Source organism: Somniosus microcephalus, chromosome 24 (assembly GCF_052327205.1).
Source record: "Somniosus microcephalus isolate GS21.2 chromosome 24, FLI_Smic_1.0, whole genome shotgun sequence".
In the NCBI taxonomy this organism is placed as follows: domain Eukaryota; kingdom Metazoa; phylum Chordata; class Chondrichthyes; order Squaliformes; family Somniosidae; genus Somniosus; species Somniosus microcephalus.
Window position 1 is genome coordinate 7,210,423 of NC_141010.1, and position 22,209 is coordinate 7,232,631.

At 53.0% G+C, this 22,209-nt stretch overlaps 1 protein-coding gene across 1 annotated transcript in view; it reads left to right on the forward strand.

Moving 5' to 3' along the window:
* Positions 1 to 294: 294 nt before the first annotated feature.
* Positions 295 to 22,209, forward strand: part of ube2z (ubiquitin-conjugating enzyme E2Z) — a 39,248-nt gene continuing 17,333 nt past the window's right edge. The window contains exons 1-2 of the mRNA XM_085966174.1: positions 295 to 533; positions 21,373 to 21,445. Coding sequence (XP_085822300.1) covers positions 355 to 533; positions 21,373 to 21,445 — 252 coding nt within the window. The 5' untranslated portion in view covers positions 295 to 354. The remainder of the gene's footprint in view (positions 534 to 21,372; positions 21,446 to 22,209) is intronic.

The following is a 22,209-nucleotide window of genomic DNA, read 5'->3' on the forward strand; positions in this document are numbered from 1 at the left end:
GGTCGCTGTAGACGGGGGGTGATACCAAGAGCGGCCGGCAGGGGGTGGGGGGGCTGTCGAAGGAGTGTGTGATACCCGGAGCGGCCGGCGGGGGCGCTGTAGCCGGAGGGTGCGATTCCCGGTGCGGCCGACGGGGGCGCTGTGGCCGGAGGGAGTGATTCTGGAGCGGCCGCCGAGCGGCGCTGTAGGCGGAGGGTGCGATTCCTGGAGCGGCCGCCGAGCGGCGCTGTAGGTAGAGGGTGTGATTCCTCGAGCGGCCGCCGAGCGGCGCTGTAGGCGGAGGGTGTGATTCCTGGAGCGGCCGGCGGGGGGCGCTCGGGACCGCGCCTGCGCAGTGCGGGCGGGCCGGCCAAGATGGCGGAGGGTCCGGGTGAGCAGGGCGGGAGCGGCGGCCCGCTGCTGTTGTCAAGCGGCACCGGCCCGGTAGCCACCGGCCTCCTCGGCCAACTCCACGCCACCTCGTGGGATCCGAGCCTCAGCACCGACTGGGACAGCGAGAAACCCTCACAGCCCTGCCTGCTCCGCATCAAACGGTAAAAACTGGGGAGAGAGAGAGAGACTGGGGGAGAGAGAGAGAGAGAGACTGGGGGGAGGGAGAGAGAGAGAGACTGGGGGGAGGGAGAGAGAGAGAGACTGGGGGGAGAGAGAGAGAGACTGGGGGGAGAGAGAGAGAGAGAGAGACTGGGGGGAGAGAGAGAGAGAGAGAGACTGGGGGAGAGAGAGAGAGAGAGAGACTGGGGGGAGAGAGAGAGAGAGAGACTGGGGGGGAGAGAGAGACTGGGGGGGAGAGAGAGACTGGGGGGGGAGAGAGAGACTGGGGGGGGGGGAGAGAGAGACTGGGGGGGGGGGAGAGAGAGACTGGGGGGGGGGGAGAGAGAGACTGGGGGGGGGAGAGGGAGAGAGACTGGGGGGGGGAGAGGGAGAGAGACTGGGGGGGAGAGAGAGACGGGGGGAGAGAGAGAGACGGGGGGGGAGAGAGAGAGAGACTGGGGGGGGAGAGAGAGAGAGACTGGGGGGGGGGAGAGAGAGACTGGGGGGGGGAGAGAGAGACTGGGGGGGGAGAGAGAGAGAGACTGGGGGGGAGAGAGAGACTGGGGGGGAGAGAGAGAGAGACTGGGGGGGGGGAGAGAGAGAGAGACGGGGGGAGAGAGAGACTGGGGGGGAGAGAGAGAGAGACTGGGGGGGAGAGAGAGACTGGGGGGGAGAGAGAGAGAGACTGGGGGGAGAGAGAGAGACTGGGGGGGAGAGAGAGAGAGACGGGGGGAGAGAGAGAGACTGGGGGGGGGGAGAGAGAGACTGGGGGGGGGAGAGAGAGACGGGGGGGAGAGAGAGAGACTGGGGGGGGAGAGAGAGAGACTGGGGGGGGAGAGAGAGACTGGGGGGGAGAGAGAGGGGAGAGAGGGAGGGGGGAGAGAGAGAGACGGGGGGAGAGAGAGCGAGAGAGACGGGGGAGAGAGAGCGAGAGAGACGGGGGGAGAGAGAGCGAGAGAGACGGGGGGAGAGAGCGAGAGAGACGGGGGGAGAGAGAGCGAGAGAGACGGGGGGAGAGAGAGCGAGAGAGACGGGGGGAGATAGAGCGAGAGAGACGGGGGGAGAGAGACGGGGGGAGAGAGAGCGAGAGAGACGGGGGGAGAGAGAGAGAGAGACTGGGGGGGCGGAGAGAGAGAGACTGGGGGGGCGGAGAGAGAGAGACTGGGGGGGGGAGAGAGAGACGGGGGGGAGAGGGAGGGGGGGAGAGAGAGACGGGGGGAGAGAGAGCGAGAGAGACGGGGGGAGAGAGAGCGAGAGAGACGGGGGGAGAGAGAGCGAGAGAGACGGGGGAGAGAGAGCGAGAGAGACGGGGGGAGAGAGAGCGAGAGAGACGGGGGGAGAGAGAGCGAGAGAGACGGGGGGAGAGAGACGGGGGGAGAGAGAGCGAGAGAGACGGGGGGAGAGAGCGAGAGAGACTGGGGGGGCGGAGAGAGAGAGACTGGGGGGGAGAGAGAGACGGGGGGGAGAGGGCGGGGGGAGAGAGAGCGAGAGAGACGGGGGGAGAGAGAGCGAGAGAGACGGGGGAGAGAGAGCGAGAGAGACGGGGGGAGAGAGAGACGGGGGGAGAGAGAGCGAGAGAGACGGGGGGAGAGAGAGGGAGAGAGACGGGGGGAGAGAGAGCGAGAGAGACGGGGGGAGAGAGACGGGGGGAGAGCGAGAGAGACGGGGGAGAGAGCGAGAGAGACGGGGGGGAGAGAGCGAGAGAGACGGGGGGAGAGAGAGACGGGGAGAGAGAGAGCGAGAGAGACGGGGGGGGAGAGAGCGAGAGAGACGGGGGGGGAGAGAGCGGAGAGGAGGGGGAGAGAGAGACGGGGAGAGAGAGCGAGAGAGACGGGGGGAGAGAGAGCGAGAGAGACGGGGGGAGAGAGCGAGAGAGACGGGGGGAGAGAGAGCGAGAGAGACGGGGGGAGAGAGAGCGAGAGAGACGGGGGGAGAGAGAGCGAGAGAGACGGGGGGAGAGAGAGCGAGAGAGACGGGGGGAGAGAGAGGGAGAGAGACGGGGGGAGAGAGAGGGAGAGAGAGCGAGAGAGACGGGGGGAGAGAGACGGGGGAGAGAGACGGGGGGGAGAGCGAGAGAGACGGGGGAGAGAGCGAGAGAGACGGGGGGGAGAGAGAGCGAGAGAGACGGGGGGAGAGAGAGACGGGGAGAGAGAGAGCGAGAGAGACGGGGGGGGAGAGAGCGAGAGAGACGGGGGGGAGAGAGCGAGAGAGACGGGGGGAGAGAGAGCGAGAGAGACCGGGGGGAGAGAGAGCGAGAGAGACCGGGGGGAGAGAGAGACGGGGGGGGGGAGAGAGAGCGAGAGAGAGACGGGAGAGAGAGAGACTGGGGGGGAGGAGAGAGAGACTGGGGGGGGTAGAGAGAGCGACTGGGGGGAGAGAGAGAGACTGGGGGGAGAGAGAGAGAGAGAGAGACTGGGGGGAGAGAGAGATAGAGAGAGACTGGGGGGGAGAGAGAGAGAGACTGGGGGGAGAGAGAGAGAGAGACTGGGGGGAGAGAGAGAGAGAGACTGGGGGGAGAGAGAGAGAGAGACTGGGGGGAGAGAGAGAGAGAGACGGGGGAGAGAGAGAGAGAGACTGGGGGGGAGAGAGAGAGAGAGACTGGGGGGGAGAGAGAGAGAGACTGGGGGGGAGAGAGAGAGAGACGAGGGGGGAGCGGGAGAGAGAGCGAGAGAGACGGGGGGGAGAGAGCGAGAGAGACGGGGGGAGAGAGAGACGGGAGAGAGAGAGACTGGGGGGGGTAGAGAGAGAGACTGGGGAGAGAGAGAGACTGGGGGGAGGGGGAGGGAGAGAGAGACTGGGGGGAGGGGGAGAGAGAGAGAGACTGGAGGGAGAGAGAGAGAGACTGGGGGGGGGGAGAGAGAGAGACTGGGGGGAGAGAGACCTGGGGGAGAGAGAGAGACTGGGGGGAGAGAGACCTGGGGGAGAGAGAGAGACTGGGGGGAGAGAGAGAGAGACTGGGGGAGAGAGAGGGGGACTGGGGGGAGAGAGAGAGGGGGGGGACTGGGGGGAGAGAGAGAGAGAGGGGGGGGACTGGGGGGGAGAGAGAGAGAGAGGGGGACTGGGGGGGAGAGGGGGGGACTGGGGGAGAGAGAGAGGGGGGGGACTGGGGGGGAGAGAGAGAGACTGGGGGCGAGAGAGACAGAGAGACGGGGGAGAGACTGGGAGAGAGAGAGGGGGACTGGGGAGAGAGAGAGGGGGACTGGGGAGAGAGAGAGAGGGGGTCTGGGGGGGGAGAGAGAGAGGGGGACTGGGGGGGGGAGAGAGAGGGGGACTGGGGGGGGAGAGAGAGGGGGACTGGGGGGGGGGGAGAGAGAGAGGGACTGGGGGGGAGAGAGAGGGGGGGACTGGGGGGGAGAGAGAGGGGGGGACTGGGGGGAGAGAGAGAGAGGGGGGGGACTGGGGGGGAGAGAGAGAGAGAGAGAGGGGGACTGGGGGGGAGAGGGGGGTACTGGTGGGGAGAGAGAGAGAGAGGGGGACTGGGGGGGAGAGGGGGGGACTGGGGGAGAGAGAGAGAGGGGGGACTGGGGGGGAGAGAGAGAGACTGGGGGCGAGAGAGACAGAGACTGGGAGAGAGAGAGGGGGACTGGGGAGAGAGAGAGAGGGGGACTGGGGAGAGAGAGAGAGGGGGACTGGGGGGGAGAGAGAGAGAGGGGGACTGGGGGGGGGGAGAGAGAGGGGGACTGGGGGGGGGAGAGAGAGAGGGACTGGGGGGGGGGAGAGAGAGGGGGACTGGGGGGGGAGAGAGAGAGGGGGACTGGGGGGGAGAGAGAGGGGGACTGGGGGGGAGAGAGAGAGGGGGACTGGGGGAGAGAGAGAGAGAGGGGGACTGGGGGGGAGAGAGAGAGAGGGGGGGACTGGGGGAGAGAGAGGGGGGGGACTGGGGGGGGAGAGAGAGGGGGACTGGGGGGAGAGAGAGGGGGACTGGGGGGGAGAGAGAGAGAGAGGGGGACTGGGGGGGAGAGAGAGAGAGAGGGGGACTGGGGGGGGGGAGAGAGAGAGGGGGGACGGGGGGGAGAGAGAGGGGGGGACTGGGGGAGAGAGAGAGGGGGGGCTGGGGGAGAGAGAGGGGGGGGCTGGGGGAGAGAGAGAGGGGGGGACTGGGGGAGAGAGAGAGGGGGACTGGGGGGGGAGAGAGAGAGAGACGGGGGGGAGAGAGAGAGAGACGTTGGGGAGAGAGAGAGGGACTTGGGGAGAGAAAGAGGGACTGGGGGAGAGAGAGAGGGGCTGGGGGGGAGAGAGAGAGGGGGACTGGGGGAGAGAGAGAGAGAGGGGGACTGGGGGGGAGAGAGAGAGAGGGGGGGGACTGGGGGAGAGAGAGGGGGGGGACTGGGGGGGAGAGAGAGGGGGACTGGGGGGAGAGAGAGGGGGACTGGGGGGGAGAGAGAGAGAGGGGGACTGGGGGGGAGAGAGAGAGAGAGAGGGGGACTGGGGGGGGAGAGAGAGAGGGGGACGGGGGGGGAGAGAGAGGGGGGACTGGGGGAGAGAGAGAGAGGGGGGGCTGGGGGAGAGAGAGGGGGGGGCTGGGGGAGAGAGAGAGGGGGGGACTGGGGGAGAGAGAGAGGGGGACTGGGGGGGGAGAGAGAGAGAGACGGGGGGGAGAGAGAGAGAGACGTTGGGGAGAGAGAGAGGGACTTGGGGAGAGAAAGAGGGACTGGGGGAGAGAGAGAGGGGCTGGGGGGGAGAGAGAGGGGGACGGGGGAGAGAGAGAGGGACGGGGAGAGAGAGAGGGACTGGGGGACGGGGAGAGAGAGAGGGACTGGGGGGAGAGAGAAAGAGAAACTGGGGGGAGAGAGAGGGACTGGGGGGGAGAGAGAGAGCGCAGGACTGGGGAGAGAGGGACTGGGGGGGGAGAGAGAGAGAGGGACTGGGGGGGGAGAGAGAGAGAGAGAGACGGGGGGGAGAGAGAGAGAGACTTGAGGAGAGAGAGAGGGACTTGGGGAGAGAAAGAGGGACTGGGGGGAGAGAGAGAGGGGCTGGGGGGGGAGAGAGAGGGGGACGGGGAGAGAGAGAGGGACGGGGAGAGAGAGAGGGACTGGGGGAGGGGGAGAGAGCGGGACTGGGGGGAGAGAGAAAGAGAAACTGGGGGGGAGAGAGGGACTGGGGGGGAGAGAGAGAGCGCAGGACTGGGGAGAGAGGGACTGGGGGGGAGAGAGAGAGGGACTGGGGGGGGAGAGAGAGGGGACTGGGGGAGAGAGAGGGGGACTGGGAGAGAGAGGGGGGACTGGGGGAGAGAGAGAGAGGGGGACTGGGGGAGAGAGAGAGGGGGGACTGGGGGGGAGAGAGGGGGACTGGGGGGGAGAGAGAGGGGGGACTGGGGGGGAGAGAGGGGGACTGGGGGGGAGAGAGAGAGAGGGGGACTGGGGGGGGAGAGAGAGAGGGGGACTGGGGGGGGAGAGAGAGAGGGGGACTGGGGGGGGGAGAGAGAGAGGGGGACTGGGGGAGAGAGAGAGGGGGGACTGGGGGAGAGAGAGAGGGGGACTGGGGGGGGGGGAGAGAGAGAGAGAGAGACGGGGGGGAGAGAGAGAGACTTGGGGAGAGAGAGGGACTTGGGGAGAGAGAGAGGGACTTGGGGAGAGAAAGAGGGACTGGGGAGAGAAAGAGGGACTGGGGGAGAGAGAGGGGGGCTGGGGGGGAGAGAGAGGGGGACTGGGGGAGAGAGAGAGGGACGGGGAGAGAGAGAGGGACTGGGGGGAAAGAGAAACTGGGGGGAGAGAGGGACTGGGGGGAGAGAGGGACTGGGGGGGAGAGAGAGAGCAGGACTGGGGAGAGAGGGACTGGGGGGGGAGAGAGAGAGAGGGACTGGGGGGAGAGAGAGGGACTGGGGGGGAGAGAGAGAGAGGGGACTGGGGGGAGAGAGAGAGAGGGACTGGGGGGGAGAGAGAGAGAGAGGGACTGGGGGGGAGAGAGAGAGAGGGACTGGGGGGAGAGAGAGAGAGGGACTGGGGGGAGAGAGAGAGGGGGGACTGGGGGAGAGAGAGAGAGGGACTGGGGGAGAACGAGAGAGAGAGAGGGACTGGGGGAGAGAGAGAGGGACTGGGGGGGAGAGAGAGAGGGACGGAGAGAGAGAGGGGGACTGGGGGAGAGAGAGAGAGGGACTGGGGGAGAGAGAGGGACTGGGGGAGAGAGAGAGGGACTGGGGGAGAGATAAACAGAGGGACAACCACTAAAGATAAGATTAGAGTATATATAAATTATATGAAAGTATATTTATACACTCAGGGATATATCTGTTTATACACTGTATGGATAGACCTGTATTTTTGTGAACAAACATGAATGTTTTCCGATGCTTTGGCAACATAAGATTTAACTTGTCATGCCAATAAAGCGATTTGAATTTGAAAATTGGGAGAGAGAGACTGGGGGGGGAGGGAGACTGGGAGGGGGGGAGAGAGAGAGGGAGACTGGGGGGGAGAGAGAGAGAGAGAGAGACCTGGGGAGGAGAGAGAGAGAGAGAGATTGGGGCAGGGAGGGAGGGAGAGAGACTGGGGCGGAGAGGGAGGGAGAGAGAGAGAGACTGGGGCGGAGAGGGAGGGAGAGAGAGAGACTGGGGGAGAGAGAGATGGGGGGAGAGAGAGACGGAGGGGAGAGAGAGAGAGGCGTGCGAGAGAGAATGGGGGTGGAGAGGGAGAGAGTGGGGAAGAGAGAGTGAGTGAGTGGGTGGGGAGGGGGAGAGATAGACCTGGGGAGAGTGGTGGGGAGTGACTGGGAAGAGGGAGTGGAGAGACCGTGTGACTGGCAGGGGAGGTGACACTGGGAGGGGAGGCTGCCTGCGGAGGAGGGGAGCAGACTGGGGAAGGCCGTGGTGTCTGTGAGGAGGGGTGACCAGGCCCCAATGGGGAGGAGGGGAAGAGGAGACCGTGGGGAAGCTGGGCTGGGACACAGGGGTCGGGGGGGGGAGGGAGGGGAGAGGGTGCCGGATGACTTGGGGGCAGGGGGTGAACTGGGAGGAGCAGCCCCCCCTCTCAGCTCAGTCACTAACCCAGCCCTCCCCAGCCAGTTCCACTCTCAATTTCAGATTCATTCCTTAACAATTTCCCGTCCGCAATCAAAATATAGATTTAATTAACAACATTTTTCTCTCAGCCCATTAAATAACGGGTCTTCTGCCCACCCCCTTTCCTCCGGGGTCGGCCTTCGTTTTCGTTCTGCGTTGACGGTCAGGAGCTTCCGGTTCCGGCTCGTCGCGCTCCGCTGCGGGTTTGAGCCCCTCTCCCTCTCCTCTGCCCCGTCCGAACTCCCAGATGTTGTGCTTCACATCTGTCGGTTGCTGCCCGAGGCAACGCCAATAGTTTAAAAGTTTGCAGGTGTTCCACTGAACGTTTTAAACACGCCATTTACAATGTGTGTTTTAATTTTAAATGCCCTGTCAGCATTCTCGAACGGTGGGATTTAATCATTATTTGTAAGGCAAGCGTAGAAGTTTCTGGAGAAAGAGCAGTGCGGAACTGGTAGAGTAACTAGGGGCGGCGCGTTTCATCTCTGTCAAAACAGGTACCAGTCTGACTCATAATGATCAAATAGATTTTAAATACTGGAATGGGAGCTGAATTCTGTTTTAGAATTGGTTTACGATTCACTTTAATTGCCAGCGCTGCTGTCCTGTTTACAGATCAGTTGTGTTGGACAAAGAATTCTGCCCAGCCAGCCACTGGTGAGAGATATCCGTGTAATAGCGATCACCTCATTGCGTTGATAGCACAGTGACCCATTCTGACAGGAGAATATTACTTCAAGTTAAACTAGGGAAATAGGACCAAAGGGTTGACACTTAAACAGAAAGAAAGACTTGCATTTCTGTAGCGCCTTTCACGACCTCAGGATGTCCCAAAGTGCTTCACAGCCAATGAAGTACTTTTTGAAGTGTGGTCACTGTTGTAATGTAGGAGACGTGGCAGCCAATTTGCGCACAGCAAGCTCCCACAAACAGCAACGTGATAATGACCAGATCGTCTGTTTTTAGTGATGCTGATTGAGAGAAAAATATTGGCCCAGGACACCGGGGAGAACTCTCCAGCTTTTCTTCAAAATAGTGCCATGGGATCTTTTATCTTCACCTGAGAGAGCAGACGGGGCCTCAGTTTAACGTCTCATTCAAAAGACAGCCCCTCCGACAGTGCAGCACTCCCTCAGCACTGCACTGGGAATGTCAGCCTAGATTATGTGCTCGAGTCTCTGGAGTGGAACTTGAACCCACTCCAGAGTGAAAAGTAAATTTAAAACATATTGGGAATAACCTTTTTTATTCCGTAATAAATGTTTGCAATAATCCGCGAGATAAGATAGAGGAAAATCCATTAGGGATGATCAGAATGCAGGTGGATGCTGTAACAGGACAGTCAGGCTAAGAGAGGGATAGGCTTCGATGGACTGAATGGTCTTTTCTCATCTTCTGTCCTTTGTTCACACCCAGCAAAAGAAGACAAACGTGTGTGTGACTATTGAGATCTCCGTAAATTTGCATCTATTCCAGTTTCTCTTTTGCCGCTCACTGTACAAACTGGGTCACTAGGAGGTCCTCAAGATCAGTTCTCCCCCAGGGCCTTGTCCTCACCCTCAACCAGTCCCCAACAGTGATTGTAAACTCACAGGACCAGATCCCACAGAGCAAAGCCTGCTCGTAACGGTTTCCTGACATTACTAATGTTGTAAACAGTGAGGGGGATAGCAACAGACTTCAGGAGGAAATGGGCAGACACGTGGCAGATGGAATCCTTGGCTTTATTAATAGGGGGGCAGAGAGTACAAAAGCAAGGAAGTTCTGTTAAATCTTTATAAAACACTGATTAGGCCTCAGCTGGAGTATTGTGGCCAATTCTGGGCACCGCACTTTAGGAAGGATGTCAAGGCCTTGGAGAGGGTGCAGAGGAGATTTACTAGAATAATACATGGGATGAGGGACTTCAGTTATGTGGAGAGACTGGAGAAGCTGGGGTTGCTCTCCTTAGAGCAGAGAAGGTTAGGAGATTTGATAGAGGTGTTCAAAATCATGAGGGGTTTTGATAGAGTAAATAAGGAGAAACTGTTTCCAGTGACGGAAGGGTCGGTAACCAGAGGGGACAGATTTAAGGTGAATTGAGAAAGAAACAGGTGAGATGAGGAAAAATAATTTTACACAGTGAGTTGTTAGGATCTGGAACTTTCTGAAAGGGCGGTGGAAGCAGATTCAATAGTAACTTTCAGAGGGGAATTAGAGAAATATTGAAGGGAAAGAACTTACAGGGCTGTGGGGAAAGATCAGGGGAGTGGGACTAATTGGAGAGCTCTTTCAAAGAGCAGGCACGATGGGCCGAATGGTTTCAATAGTGACTATACTTCAAAGGCACTAAGCTCTACAGCAGACATTGTAATTTATTTTCAGTATCCTGCTCTCCTTTACACAGAGAGTGAGCTGTGACAACAGTATGAGAGAAAGAAAGACTTGCATTAATATAGTGCCTTTCACAACCTCAGGACATCCCAAAGCGCTTTACAGCCAATGAAGTACTTTTGAAGTGTAGTCACTGTTGTAATGTAGGAAACGCGGCAGCTAATTTGCGCACAGCAAGGACACTGGGGAGAGAACTCTCCATCTCCTCTTCGCAATAGTGCCGTGGGATCTTTTACATCCACCTGAGAGAGCACCTTGGTTTAACATCTCATCTGTGAGCGGACGTGAATGGGGTTAGGAGAGCGATTCTGTTGAGGGAGAAGTTCCATGTTAAAACAAAATGAATTACTATCCTTGATCGATCAGCTGGATGAGAAGAGCAGAGCCAGGAACCAAGAGCTGCATGCATGAGGGGAGAGATGACTGGACGTGAAATGTTGTTTATCAACAGTTTCTCCTACTACTTATTTGCCCATTTGGCCTCCAGGTGAAAAGTGGGGGGGGTGCCCCCCAGACTGCCCCGAGCTAGAAACAGGCAAAGCAGAGCACCCAGGCCTGATTTATGTCCTCAATGATGAGGATGTTTGCTCTGGCTGCCTGCCTCTCTTCCACGGCTGTGTCGGCACCCGGGTGTCCCTGGCGAGGGAGCATGCGGTGTCCGATGGTACGCCTGAGGCTTTCCGCGACCAGTGGGCACCAGAGGGCATTGTGGAGAAAGAGAACAATTTGGAACTTGTGCTTCTGCCCCCCTAGAAATGGAGTACTTATATTTTACGTGTCCCCGTCTGATGATTTAATCATCCTTATCGATTAATAAAAGGAGTTGTGTGCTCCCAATTTTCTTTTTTCCATCCCTCGGCTGGGGGAACACGGCAGTGTGGACTCTGCACCGACCCTCGCAGCGCAGCTCGTATCAGCAAAGGAGCGGGGCGCAAACCTGTCTCCTTCCCCGCTCTGCAGAACTGACCATTAATACAGCAGTCCCGCCCCACTTTGTCTCCATGTACAAGAACTTGTATTTATAAAGCGCTTTTAATGTCGTAAACCGTCCCAAGGTGTTTCACAGGAGCGATTATCAAACAAAATTAGACACTGAGTCACACAAGGAGATATTAGGGCAGGTGACCAAAAGCTTGGCCAAAGAGGTCGGCTTTAAGGGGCGTCTTAAAGGAGGAGAGAGAGGTGGAGAGGTTTAGGGAGGGAATTCCAGAGCTTAGGGCCCTAAGCAGCTGAAAGCACGGCCACCAATGGTGGAGCGATTAAAATCTGGAATGTGCAAGAGGCCAGAATTGGAGGAGCGCGGAGATCTCAGAGGGTTGTGTAGGCAATGTTCCCGCTAAGCTGCACACACGGCCACTCAGTAATCTGAAAGGTCCCGCGCAGGCCGTTCACTGGCTTTTACATTGTAAATACCGCACATGTGCAGAAATTTAAAGGGACAGCGTGTTAAAAGAAACAGGCCATGCAGAACAAGTGCAGCTTACAGGGAGCTTTGGTTGTAAGGCTGGAGGAGGTTACAGAGATAAGAGAGGGACGAGGCCATGGAAGGGTTTGAACACATGAGTAATTTTAAAATCGAGGCATAGTAATGATTAATTTGGACATTCTGTGAGAATGATGTTGCTCCAATAAATGACTCACAAGGTTACATTCTAAGAAACGACCGCAGCAAGCTATTTCCTATTCAAATAAGGCCACGAAGAAATAGTTTTTGGTTTATGTATCAACTGAAGCTTTCCTTGTGTGATTTGTAGGATAACCTATATAACCCAAATTCTAAATTTGCGGATGACACCAAATTGCGGGGGATAGTCAATACTGAGGAGGACTGCAACAAAGTACAGGAGGACATTAATAAACTTGCAGAATGGGCATATAATTGACAAATGAAGTTCAACACAGATAAATGTGAGGTATTACATTTTGGTAGGAAGAATAGGGAGGTCACTTATCACTTGGAGGGTGCGAGTCTAGGTGGGGTAGAGGAACAAAGGGATCTCGGAGTACAAATACACAAATCAATAAAAGTTGCGACACAGGTTAGCAAGGCCATAAAAAAGCAAATCAAGCACTAGGGTTTATTTCTAGAGGTATAGAATTGAAAAGTAGGGAAGTTATGCTAAACCTGTATCGAACCTTGGTTAGACCACACACAGTACTGCGTACAGTTCTGGTCACCATATTATAAAAAGGATATAGAGGCACTGGAGAGGGTGCCAAGAAGATTTACAAGGATGATACCAGAAATGCGAGGGTATACATATCAGGAAAGGATGAACAGGCTGGGTCTCTTTTCTCTTGAAAGAAGGCTGAGTGGTGATCTAATAGAGGTCTTTAAAATCATGAAAGGTTTTGATAGAGTGGATTCAGAGAATGTTTCCACTTGTGGGGAAGAGCAAAACTAGAGTCCATCAATATAAGATAGTCACCAAGAAATCCAATAGGGAATTCGGAAGAAACTTCTTTACCCAGAGAGTGGTGAGAATGTGGAACTCGCTACCACAGGGAGTGGTTGAAGCGAATAGTATAGATGCATTTAAGGGGAGGCTGGACAAGCACGAGGGAGAAGGGAATAGAGGGTTATGCTGATAAGAGTTAGATGAGGAAAGACGGGAGGAGGCTCGAGTGGAGCATAAACAACCGGCATGGACTGGTTGGGCCGAATGGCCTGTTTCTGTGCCGTATATCCTATGTAATCCGAAAGACCTTGGTGAGATCTGATATTTATTCAGATCAGCTGGTGAATATTGTTCAGTGTCCTATCCCAACCAGTTCCATAGGTGTTTCAGCCTCTGGACTGTGGTGTTTAAATGAGCACATAGGGATATTTGCTTGTATCTTTGGCTTGGCACAGCGTGGGTGCTTAGCACACTAAGATTAGGGCACATGGGATTAGGGATAATATATTAACATGGATTGAGAATTGGTTAACAGACAGAAAACAGAGAGTAGGAATAAACGGGTCATTTTCGGGATGGCAGGGTGTAAACTAGTGGGGTGCCGTAAGGATCAGTGCTTGGGCCTCAGCTATTTACAATCTATATTAGTGACTTGGATGAGGGGACTGAGTTTGCTGATGATGCAAAGACGGGTGGGAAAGTGAGCTGTGAGGAGGACACAAAGAGGCTGCAAAGGGTATATACACCAATTTAAGTGATTGGGAAAGAAGGCGACAGATGAAGTATAATGGGAAGTGTGAAATTATCCACTTTGGTAAGAAGAATGGAAAAGCAGAATATTTTTTAAATGGTGAAAGACTAGTAAATGTTGGTATTCAGAGGGATTTGGGGGTCCTTGTACACAAATCGCAGAAAGGTAACATGCAGGTACAGCAAGCAATTGGGAAGGTAAATGGTATGTTAACCTTTACTACAAGAGGGTTGGAGTATAAGAGTATGGGAGTCTTGCTGTAATTTTTGTACAGTTTCGGCCTCCTTACCTAAGGAAGGATATACTTGCCTTAGAGGCGGAGCAACAAAGGTTCACCGGACTGATCCCTGGGATGAGAGGGCTGTCCTATGAGGAGAGATTGAGTAGAATGGGCCTATAGCCTGAAGTTTAGAAGAATGAGAGGTGATCTCATTAAAACGGTATAAAATTCTTGGAGGGCTTGACAGGGTAGATACTGAGGCTGTTTCCCCCGGCTGGCGAGTCTAGAACCAGAGGTCTCAGGATAAGGGGTCGGCCATTTAGAACTAAGATGAAGAGAAATTTCTTCACTCGGAGGTTGATGAATCTTTGGAATTCTCTACCCCAAAGAGCCATGGATGCTCAGTCGATGAGTATCTTCAAGACTGAGATCGATAGGTTTTTGGCCCTAAGAAAATCAAGGGATATGGGGATAGGGTGGAAAAGCCATGATCTTATTGAATGGCTGGGCAGGCTCGAGGGGTGTCTAACCAAGGTTTGATACAGGTTTAGCATAACTTCCCTACTTTTCAATTCTGTACCGCTAGAAATAAACCCTAGTGCTTCGTTTGCTTTTTTATGGCCTTGCTAATCTGTGTCACAACTTTTATTGATTTGTGAATTTGTCCTCCGAGATCCCTTTGTTCCTCTACCCCACCTAGACTCGCACCCTCTAGACTTTCCCAAGTTCTATTCTCAGCCCCATAAACTCAGCTTTTCTCCAATCTATTAACCTAGTTTTCGTCATACTTATGTCCTTCTCAATTATTATCATCTTATGGTCACAATTGCCTAGATGTTCCCCTACTTCTCTTATCTGCTCTGGTTAATTCCCCATTACTAGATCCAATAGCGAATCCTCCCTTGGGCTTTTTACATATTGAGTTAGAAAGGAGTCCTGTACACATTGTAGGAACTCCATTCCCTTGTCCTCTTTACCTATCTCTTCTGTCCAATTAATATCAGGGTGGTTGAAATCCCCCATGATGATGATTCTGTTTTTTACTCATTTCCCTAATTTGTTTGTATATTTCTTCCTCCACCTCCCTTCCACTAGTAGGAGGTCTGTAGACTACCTCTATTAGTGTGATTGATCCTTTATTATCTTTTATCTCTATCCACATGGATTCAATTTCTGTCTTGCTGATAGCTGCGTCGCTTTTTTCTACTGCCATTGTTATCCCTAATAAGTACAGCTGCTCCACCTCCCCTTTTCCCCTCATTATTTTTTCTAAATATGTTATGCCCTGCAATGTTTAATTCCCAGTCCTGATTTTTCTGTAGCCATGTCTCAGTAATCCCTACTATGTCTGGTTCCTCACAACACATGATTGCCTCCAGCTCCCCTGTTTTATTACAGACACTGTGTGCATTGCTGTACAGACAGTTTAACTCATTTTTAATAGCAGTTCCTCTCACTTTATTTTTAACTATCTTTTTAAATTCCTGTTCTATAACCCTATTTATTCCCTTGCCATCAATGTCCTCCCTTACTTTACTCTTTCCTATGCTCTCCTTTCCTGTTTTGTTTATATTTAGGCTGGTTACATTTCTTGTAGATCCCTCCCCCCCCCATCTTACTAGTTTAAAGCCTTTGCCACCTCCCTATTTACCCTTTCCGCTAGGACACGGGTCCCATCCCGGTTCAGGTGGAACCCGTCCCATCGGTACAACTCCTTCCTGTCCCAGAGCTGGTATGGCCTACTCCTCCTATTTCTTATGTTATGTTCTTATTTGCCAGGTCAGTCGTGGCTCAGTGAGTAGCAGTCTCGCCTCCGAGTCCTAAGGTTGTGGGTTCATGCCCCACTCCAGAGACTTGAGCGCAAAATCTAAGCTGTCGCTCCCAGTGCAGTGCTGAGGGAGTCTTTCGGATGAGACATTAAACCGAGGCCCCATCTGCCCTCTCGGGTGGATGTAAAAGATCCCATGACACCATTTCGAAGAAAAGCTGGGGAGTTCTCCCCAGTGTCCTGGCCCATATATTTATCCCTCAGCCAGCATCACTTTAAAAAAATATATAGATTATCTGGTCATTAGTGCATTCACTGTTTGTGGGATCTTGCTGTGTGCAAATTGGCCACCGCGTTTCCTACATTACAACAGTGACTACGCTTCAAAAGCACTTCATTGACTGTAAAGTGCTTTGGGACGTCCTGAGGTCATTGAAAAGCACTATAGAAACGCAAGTCTGCCCTTTCTTTCCATTAGCCAGTATCTTTTATTCCAACGTCTGGCATTGGGGGATATCACCCTTTTGCCAAACTTTAGCATTTGGTGCCAAGTGCCCTTTTCTTCAGTCTTGCCACTGGGTTTGCTCTCCCTTTTACTGAGGTTTGACATTTGCTGAGGCTTTGCATGTGATAGTAAAACATTATCACAAAACTGGAGCCAGAAAGACACGACAAACTGAATTACTGACTGCGTTCTGCCCACATTCTGACAGCACCAGATGCTTTAGTAAAGTACGTAATGTTTAAGTTCCTGAATGTAATTTCCTTGCTCTCACTATATCTTGGTGACCTCCTCACGCAGATCCCATCGCACTCATCAGTTCATATGTACGTTTTTTTTCGTTCCTGGGATGTGGGTGTCACTGGCAAAGCCAGCATTTATTGCCCATCCCTAATTGCCCTTGAGAAGGTGGTGGTGAGCCGCCGCCTTGAACCGCTGCAGTCCGTGTGGCGATGGTACTCCCACAGCGCTGTAAGGGAGGGAGTTCCAGGATGTTGACCCAGCGACGATGAAGGAACGGCCGATATATTTCCAAGTCAGGATGGTGTGTAACTTGGAGGTGGTGGTGTTCCTGTGCGCCTGTTGCCCTTGTCCTTCTAGGTGGTAGAGGACGCGGGGTTTGGAGGTGCTGTCGAAGAAGCCTTGGTCCACACTGCAGCCATGGTGCGCCGGTGGTGGAGGGAGTGAATGTTTAAGGTGTAGATCGAGGATTTAGGACATGGGTTTTGTAAATTCCAGCTTTTTTCCCCTTGGTATGTGCTGGTGACCATCCGGCATCCCTCCCAAGTGCCCAACCTTCATGGGTGAACAGAGACCATGAGTGTTGGTGAGAAACTCGACTATGGGAGCCATCACAGCTGAGCTTAATCCTGTTCTCATCTGATGTCCAGCACTTTATGTGTAGCAACGTTCCATAGGCAGTGATAGAGTGGCAGATCTGCCTCATTTGAAACCTCTTTACCCTTACCCCAACCTGTTGCCGAAGCACAGCCGAGATCAACTAAATCAGCACAGACTGGAGGTTGAACCCGGGACCTTGTGGTCTGTATGGCTCAAAAGCATAGTGGACGGGGGAGCTCGACTCTGGGGTTTAATAAGGGGCCCATTACCTGTCCAGCTATTGTCTGTTGGGTCTGAAATTTGCTTCTGAGGTACTTTATTGTGAGGTTGCAGGGGGTGCAAACCTCAGATCTCGCGAGAGGCTGGCATTGTTCTGCCCTGAAAGCTGCAGTAAAGAGGTCACCTGGCCCATAACCTTGTTTTATTTATTTAATTAAAGTTCATGTATCAACTTAGCTAAAAAAACAAAAAATATAAGCTAATTACTTGATCTAGTTTAAGTTATAGATAGATTAAATAAAGAGTAAATAAAGAGAAACTGTTTCTAGTGGCTGAAGGGTATTGACCAGAGGACACAGATTTAAGGCGATTGGCAAAAGAACCAGAGGCGACATGAGGAAAAACTTTTTTACACAGCGAGTGGTTAGGATTTGGAATGCGGTGCCTGATAGGACGATGGATACAGATTCAATAGTAGCCTTCAAAAACGGAATTGGATAAATACCTGAAGGAGAAAAAATTGCAGGGATATGGGGAAAGAGTGGGGGAGTGGGACTAACTGGATTGCTCTTCGAAAGAGCCGGCGCAGACTCGATGGGCCGAATGGCCACCTCCTGTGCTGTACTATTCTATAATTCTATGGAAACTTCCTTACTGATCATTGCTGCCACACCATACCCAACTAGGGCTTTTTCCAGTGATCAGTGTGTTACGGTAAAGTAAGCTGAGTCACTCGGATTGGGAATTTATAGCTTTATGAGGCTCAATGGTTGTCATTTCTTTCACTGAGAAATGGAACGAATCATGGAATTTGATTCTAAAACACTGGTAAAAAATCACTGAATTCCAAGCAATGAAAACGGAATTGAACTTGTCCAGTGATTCGAACCCCATCATTGTAACGCTATCCTGTGCTGCACACCACTCCCAAGCCTATCTACCAACCCCTGCTAACTGCAGCAACTTGCCTTGTGTGACATTTGCTGTGTAACCAGTCCCTGGGTGGTGATTGAGAGAAGCCCAGGGAAACTCGAGCCATTATTTAACTTCCCCTCCCACTTTGCTTGTGGCACAAGCAGCTCCCTTTGGATTGCTGCCTCCCTTTTACTGCGATGGTCCTCAGAGCAGGGACTTGCCATTTGCAGTGAGGCCGACTGCCTGGCGTAAACCCAAACGTTTACACTGCAACCTCGAAACAGAAAGCTCTGCCAATGCCCCCAAAGATTCCACTACCATTGAAACTTGCTTCAATTCAAGTCAGAATGTAGTGGAATTATATTCGGATCAATAGGTCAAAAATCTCGGAGGCTGTCCTGGGGCTGAAACATTTGGGCAGATTTCATTTGCATCTACCTGTGAACTTTGCTACACTCGGCAATATACAGTTCCTGTAAAAGCCGGATAGCCAGGTGGTGAAGGATAGAATACTAGAGTCTAGCCTTTAGTTGCTTACAAGCCTTTATTTACAGAGAGACACATTACATACTGTGCAGCTGTCTGGAGCACCCGCGCAGGCCGCTTGCTGACTTTACAATAGGAAAAGCCACGCAATTTGAATGGGCCGCACAGCCCGTTAAAGGTACCACGCACCCAAAAAAAATAAAGGAAACATTGCTGTCCACGCTCAAGATAAGCTTTCAACCCTTCCCCAGCTTACTCCCTATATATATCTACATGGTGAGCCACTTACATGGTGGTGCTTTGGTACAACTGAGTGGCTTGCTGGGCCATTACAGAGCGCAGTTAAGAGTCAACCACATTGCTGTGGGTCTGGAGTCATATAGGCCAGACTGGGTAAAGACGGCAGATTTCCTTCCCTAACTTCATGGTCACCATTACTGACGCTAGCTTTTTATTCTAGTTTTATTTAATTAATTGAATTTAAGTTCCCCAGCTGCCGTGGTGGGATTTGAACTCATGTCTCCGGATCATTAGTCCAGGCCTCTGGATTATTAACCCAGCAACATAACCACTCTGCTACCGCACCCCATAACTACCACGTCTTTCACCGTAGCAGAACGTCCCAAAGTGTTAAGAGGAGAAAATATAAAACAAAATGGACACTGGGCCATAATGGGAGAGTTAGGAGCTTAGTGGAAGAGGTGGGTTTCAAGAAGGTCTTTGAAGGTAGAATGAGAAGTCAAGGAGAAGAGAGTTCCAGAGAGTGGAACTCGGGTCGCTGCGGGTTCTACCACCTATGGTGGGATTGTGGGACGGTATATAAGGCTGGAGGAGGTGATGGGGTGAGGCCATGGAGAGACTTGAAGATGAGGATGGAGATTTTAAATTCATTGCGTTGGGGACTGGGAACCAGTTTAGGGTCAACAAGGGCAGGGGACACAATAGATGAGTGGTAATTAGTGTGGGACAGGATATGGGTGTCTGAATTTTGGATGGGTTGGAGTTTATGAAGAGTGGAGGATTGGAAGCTGGGAGGGGGGGGCGTTGGGGAAATCGAGAGTAGAACTGACAAAAACACGGATTAGGCCTTTGGTGGGGGTGCGATACGGGCAGCTGACGGCGTGGAGGTGAGCAGTTTTGGTGATGGATGGGATGTAGGGTTTGAAGCTCAGCTATGGAACAAACAGGACAGCAAGGTGCTTCAGCCTGAGGGAGTGGCCGGCTTGGGGGATGGAGTCGGTGGCAAGGGGGGCAGAGTTTACGGTGGGTGCTGGAAACAATGGCTTCAGTATTCCTGTTCTCTAGTTTCAGCTGTTAGTCACCACACCTCGCACTGTTAGAGAAATGACAGATGAGTTACTTAACCTAATAAAGTTATAAACATAATCTTAAACAAAACAGGAGCTTTGGGGAAAGAGCTGAGTGGGACTAATTGGCTAGCTCAAAGAGCTGGCACGGACACGATGGGCTGAATGACCTGTGCTGTATCATTCTATGAAAATTATTTTAGAAATTGTTAACATTATTGTAAATTGGTGGTGACCCTTGTCAAATTGTAACACTGGGTTGACTTTAAGGTGGGGACTGCGGATGATCAGTGAAATCCTCAATCACTCTAAATGCTGTGGCTTCTGTTTCGTGCTAATTTTTTCTGTGCCTGTTCCTTACTCGGTTTACAGGGTTGGGTGTGTCTGGAAATTCCAATGAGCTGGTAACTTGCCAGGGCTACCTACAACTTCAGCAACAACTGTTTCCTCCTTTTAAAGTTGGAGGGAGGGCGGCGGATGAATCAGCTCAGGCTCCAGTTCCAGGTCGCTGTCCCACAAGTCCCGTTGGAAAGTGGACTCGTGTGGACCTTAGGTACAGAGAAGATGGAGCTGGACTGTGATGAACCTCATGGCCTTAACAGCCTGCTGATGCTAACTGTCTTGGTTGAGCTATGAAGGTTGGCCCCCTGAGGTGCTGGAGGAACGGGAACCTCCAGCATGGAAGACACTTGAGAACGTCAAAATTCTTTATGCCTGTGGAGGTAGAGGAGACATTAACAGCTGCTATTGTTTGAAGCCTGTTTGTACCGGTTACCTGACTGAATCTTTTTTTAAATTAAATCTGGCATTCAGTACTTCTAGTTGACGGCGTCATGCTGGAAGACTGAGATGAGGAATTTCTTTACTTAGGGTTGTGAATCTTTGGAATTCTCTACCCGAAAGGGCTGTGGATGCTGAATCATTGAGTATATTCAAGACTGAGAGCGATAGATTTTTGGACTCTAGAGGAATCAAGGGATATGGGGATTGGGCGGGAAAGTGGAGTTGAGGTCGATGATCAGCCATGATCTGATTGAATGGCGGAGCAGGCTCGAGGGGCCGTGTGGCCGACTCCTGCTAATTCATACGTTCCCTCGCTAAAGCCTGGGGCTTGAACTTGATGTTCTGTCCCACAGACTGTTGGGGAGGAAATCGTCCTTTTTTTTCCAACTCTCAAAATAATATTGTGCGCTACTGCACGAGCTGTGAGCAGAAAGATCCCATTCTTTTTCTCAGGCAAGTGCTGAGTTAGCAAATCTCAGCTAGGGCCACGGTGGGGAGCTCTACAACGGGCCTCAGTGGCCCACGGCTAAGGTCAGAGTTCCCACTCCAGATTGCTATCCAGCAATCCCTGCCGGAAATTGCACACGTGAACCTCTGGTTAGGTTAAGCTGAGGCTTGGTTGTGATTCCTTCCACAGTGGAATAGCGGTCCAGCGCTGATGTGAAGAATGATCACAAGCAATGTTCCCCCTCATTTTTTGGGGGGTGCGCGGCCCATTGACAGTTTCACGCATGCGCGCAATTTAACATCAGAAAAGCCGGTCCCAGACTGTGCGGGACCGACAGAGCTGCGTGGTGGCGCAGCTCAGAGGGAACGTTGGTCACAAGCAATGTTTCCTCTAGTTTTTTTTCTTGGGCCCCGCAGCCCCTTTAACGGGCTGTGCAGTCCATTCAAAGTTCCGCGCATGCGCGGTTTTTCCTTTTAAAAGCAGGTGAGCCGGCTGTGCGGGACCTCCAGAGTGTTGCGCAGCTTAAAGGGAACATTGGTCACAAGGACACAGCACGGGAGGACTGTGGTGGTCGCGGAATCATACTTCACACGAGTCAGGGTCTTCAGGAGAGCTGGAGTAAATGGCAGGAGGGCAGAAATCACTCTTATATTTATGACCCTTAGTTTTGTGTTGCCTCACAAGTGGAAACACTTTCTCTACGTCTACCCTATCGAACCCCTTCATAATTTTAAAGGCATCTCTGAGAATGATTAAGTGAGTTGCCATCTTCTTCCATTCTGTTGCGAGTTTAACACAGTGTGTTTTAATGTATTTTTTTTTGTGTGCTGCAGGGATATCATGTCTATATACAAAGAGCCACCGCCAGGAATGTTTGTTGTCCCAGACCCGCAAGATATGACTAAGGTGCGACTGAGACACGTTACATGTTACACGGTGCAGTATTTCACGTAGCATCCAAACAACGGCAATATATAGCAAAAGGCGAAACACTGCGGATGCTGGAAATCTGAAATATAAACACAAAATGCTGGGAGTGCTCAACCGGTCAGGCAGCTTCCGTGGAGAGAGAAACAGAGTTAACGTTTCAGGTCTGTGACCTTTCGTCAGAAGTTGAAACCTTAACTCTTTCTCTCTCCATAGATGCTGCCTGACCTGCTGAGTATTTCCAGCATTTTCTGTACTATATTAAAGTGTTCCAGTAGAATAGAGTAAAATCCATGTATTTATATTTTAAGTTAATTGGCAAAAGAACCAAAGTAAGGTTTTTAACGTATTACTAGAAGATTGCATTACATAAGAATATAAGAAATAGGAGCAGGCCACTCGGCCCCTCGAGCCTGCTCCGCCATTCAATAAGATCAAGGCTGAACTTTTACATCAACAATATTATAAAGAAGAGCGTCAGCCAGCTTGTGTTCAAGGGATGTAGTTTATGGTGGCTGCCTTGATGGATCGGCTTGTAGATGCTGCCCGGTGTGGCCTCAAAATTACAGATCAGGAGGCCCCTGGTCTGTGCTGACCTAATGGCTATTGGCCAGGGTGGCAGGTGTGCGCTACAATTGGCTGTGGCCTTCCTGGGTTAGGGAGGGGGTGGGGCAGGGCAGGGGAAATCACCCAGGGGTCTTGCTCCTGATGCTCACCAGTGACCCCTTGCTGGAACGTGCGTG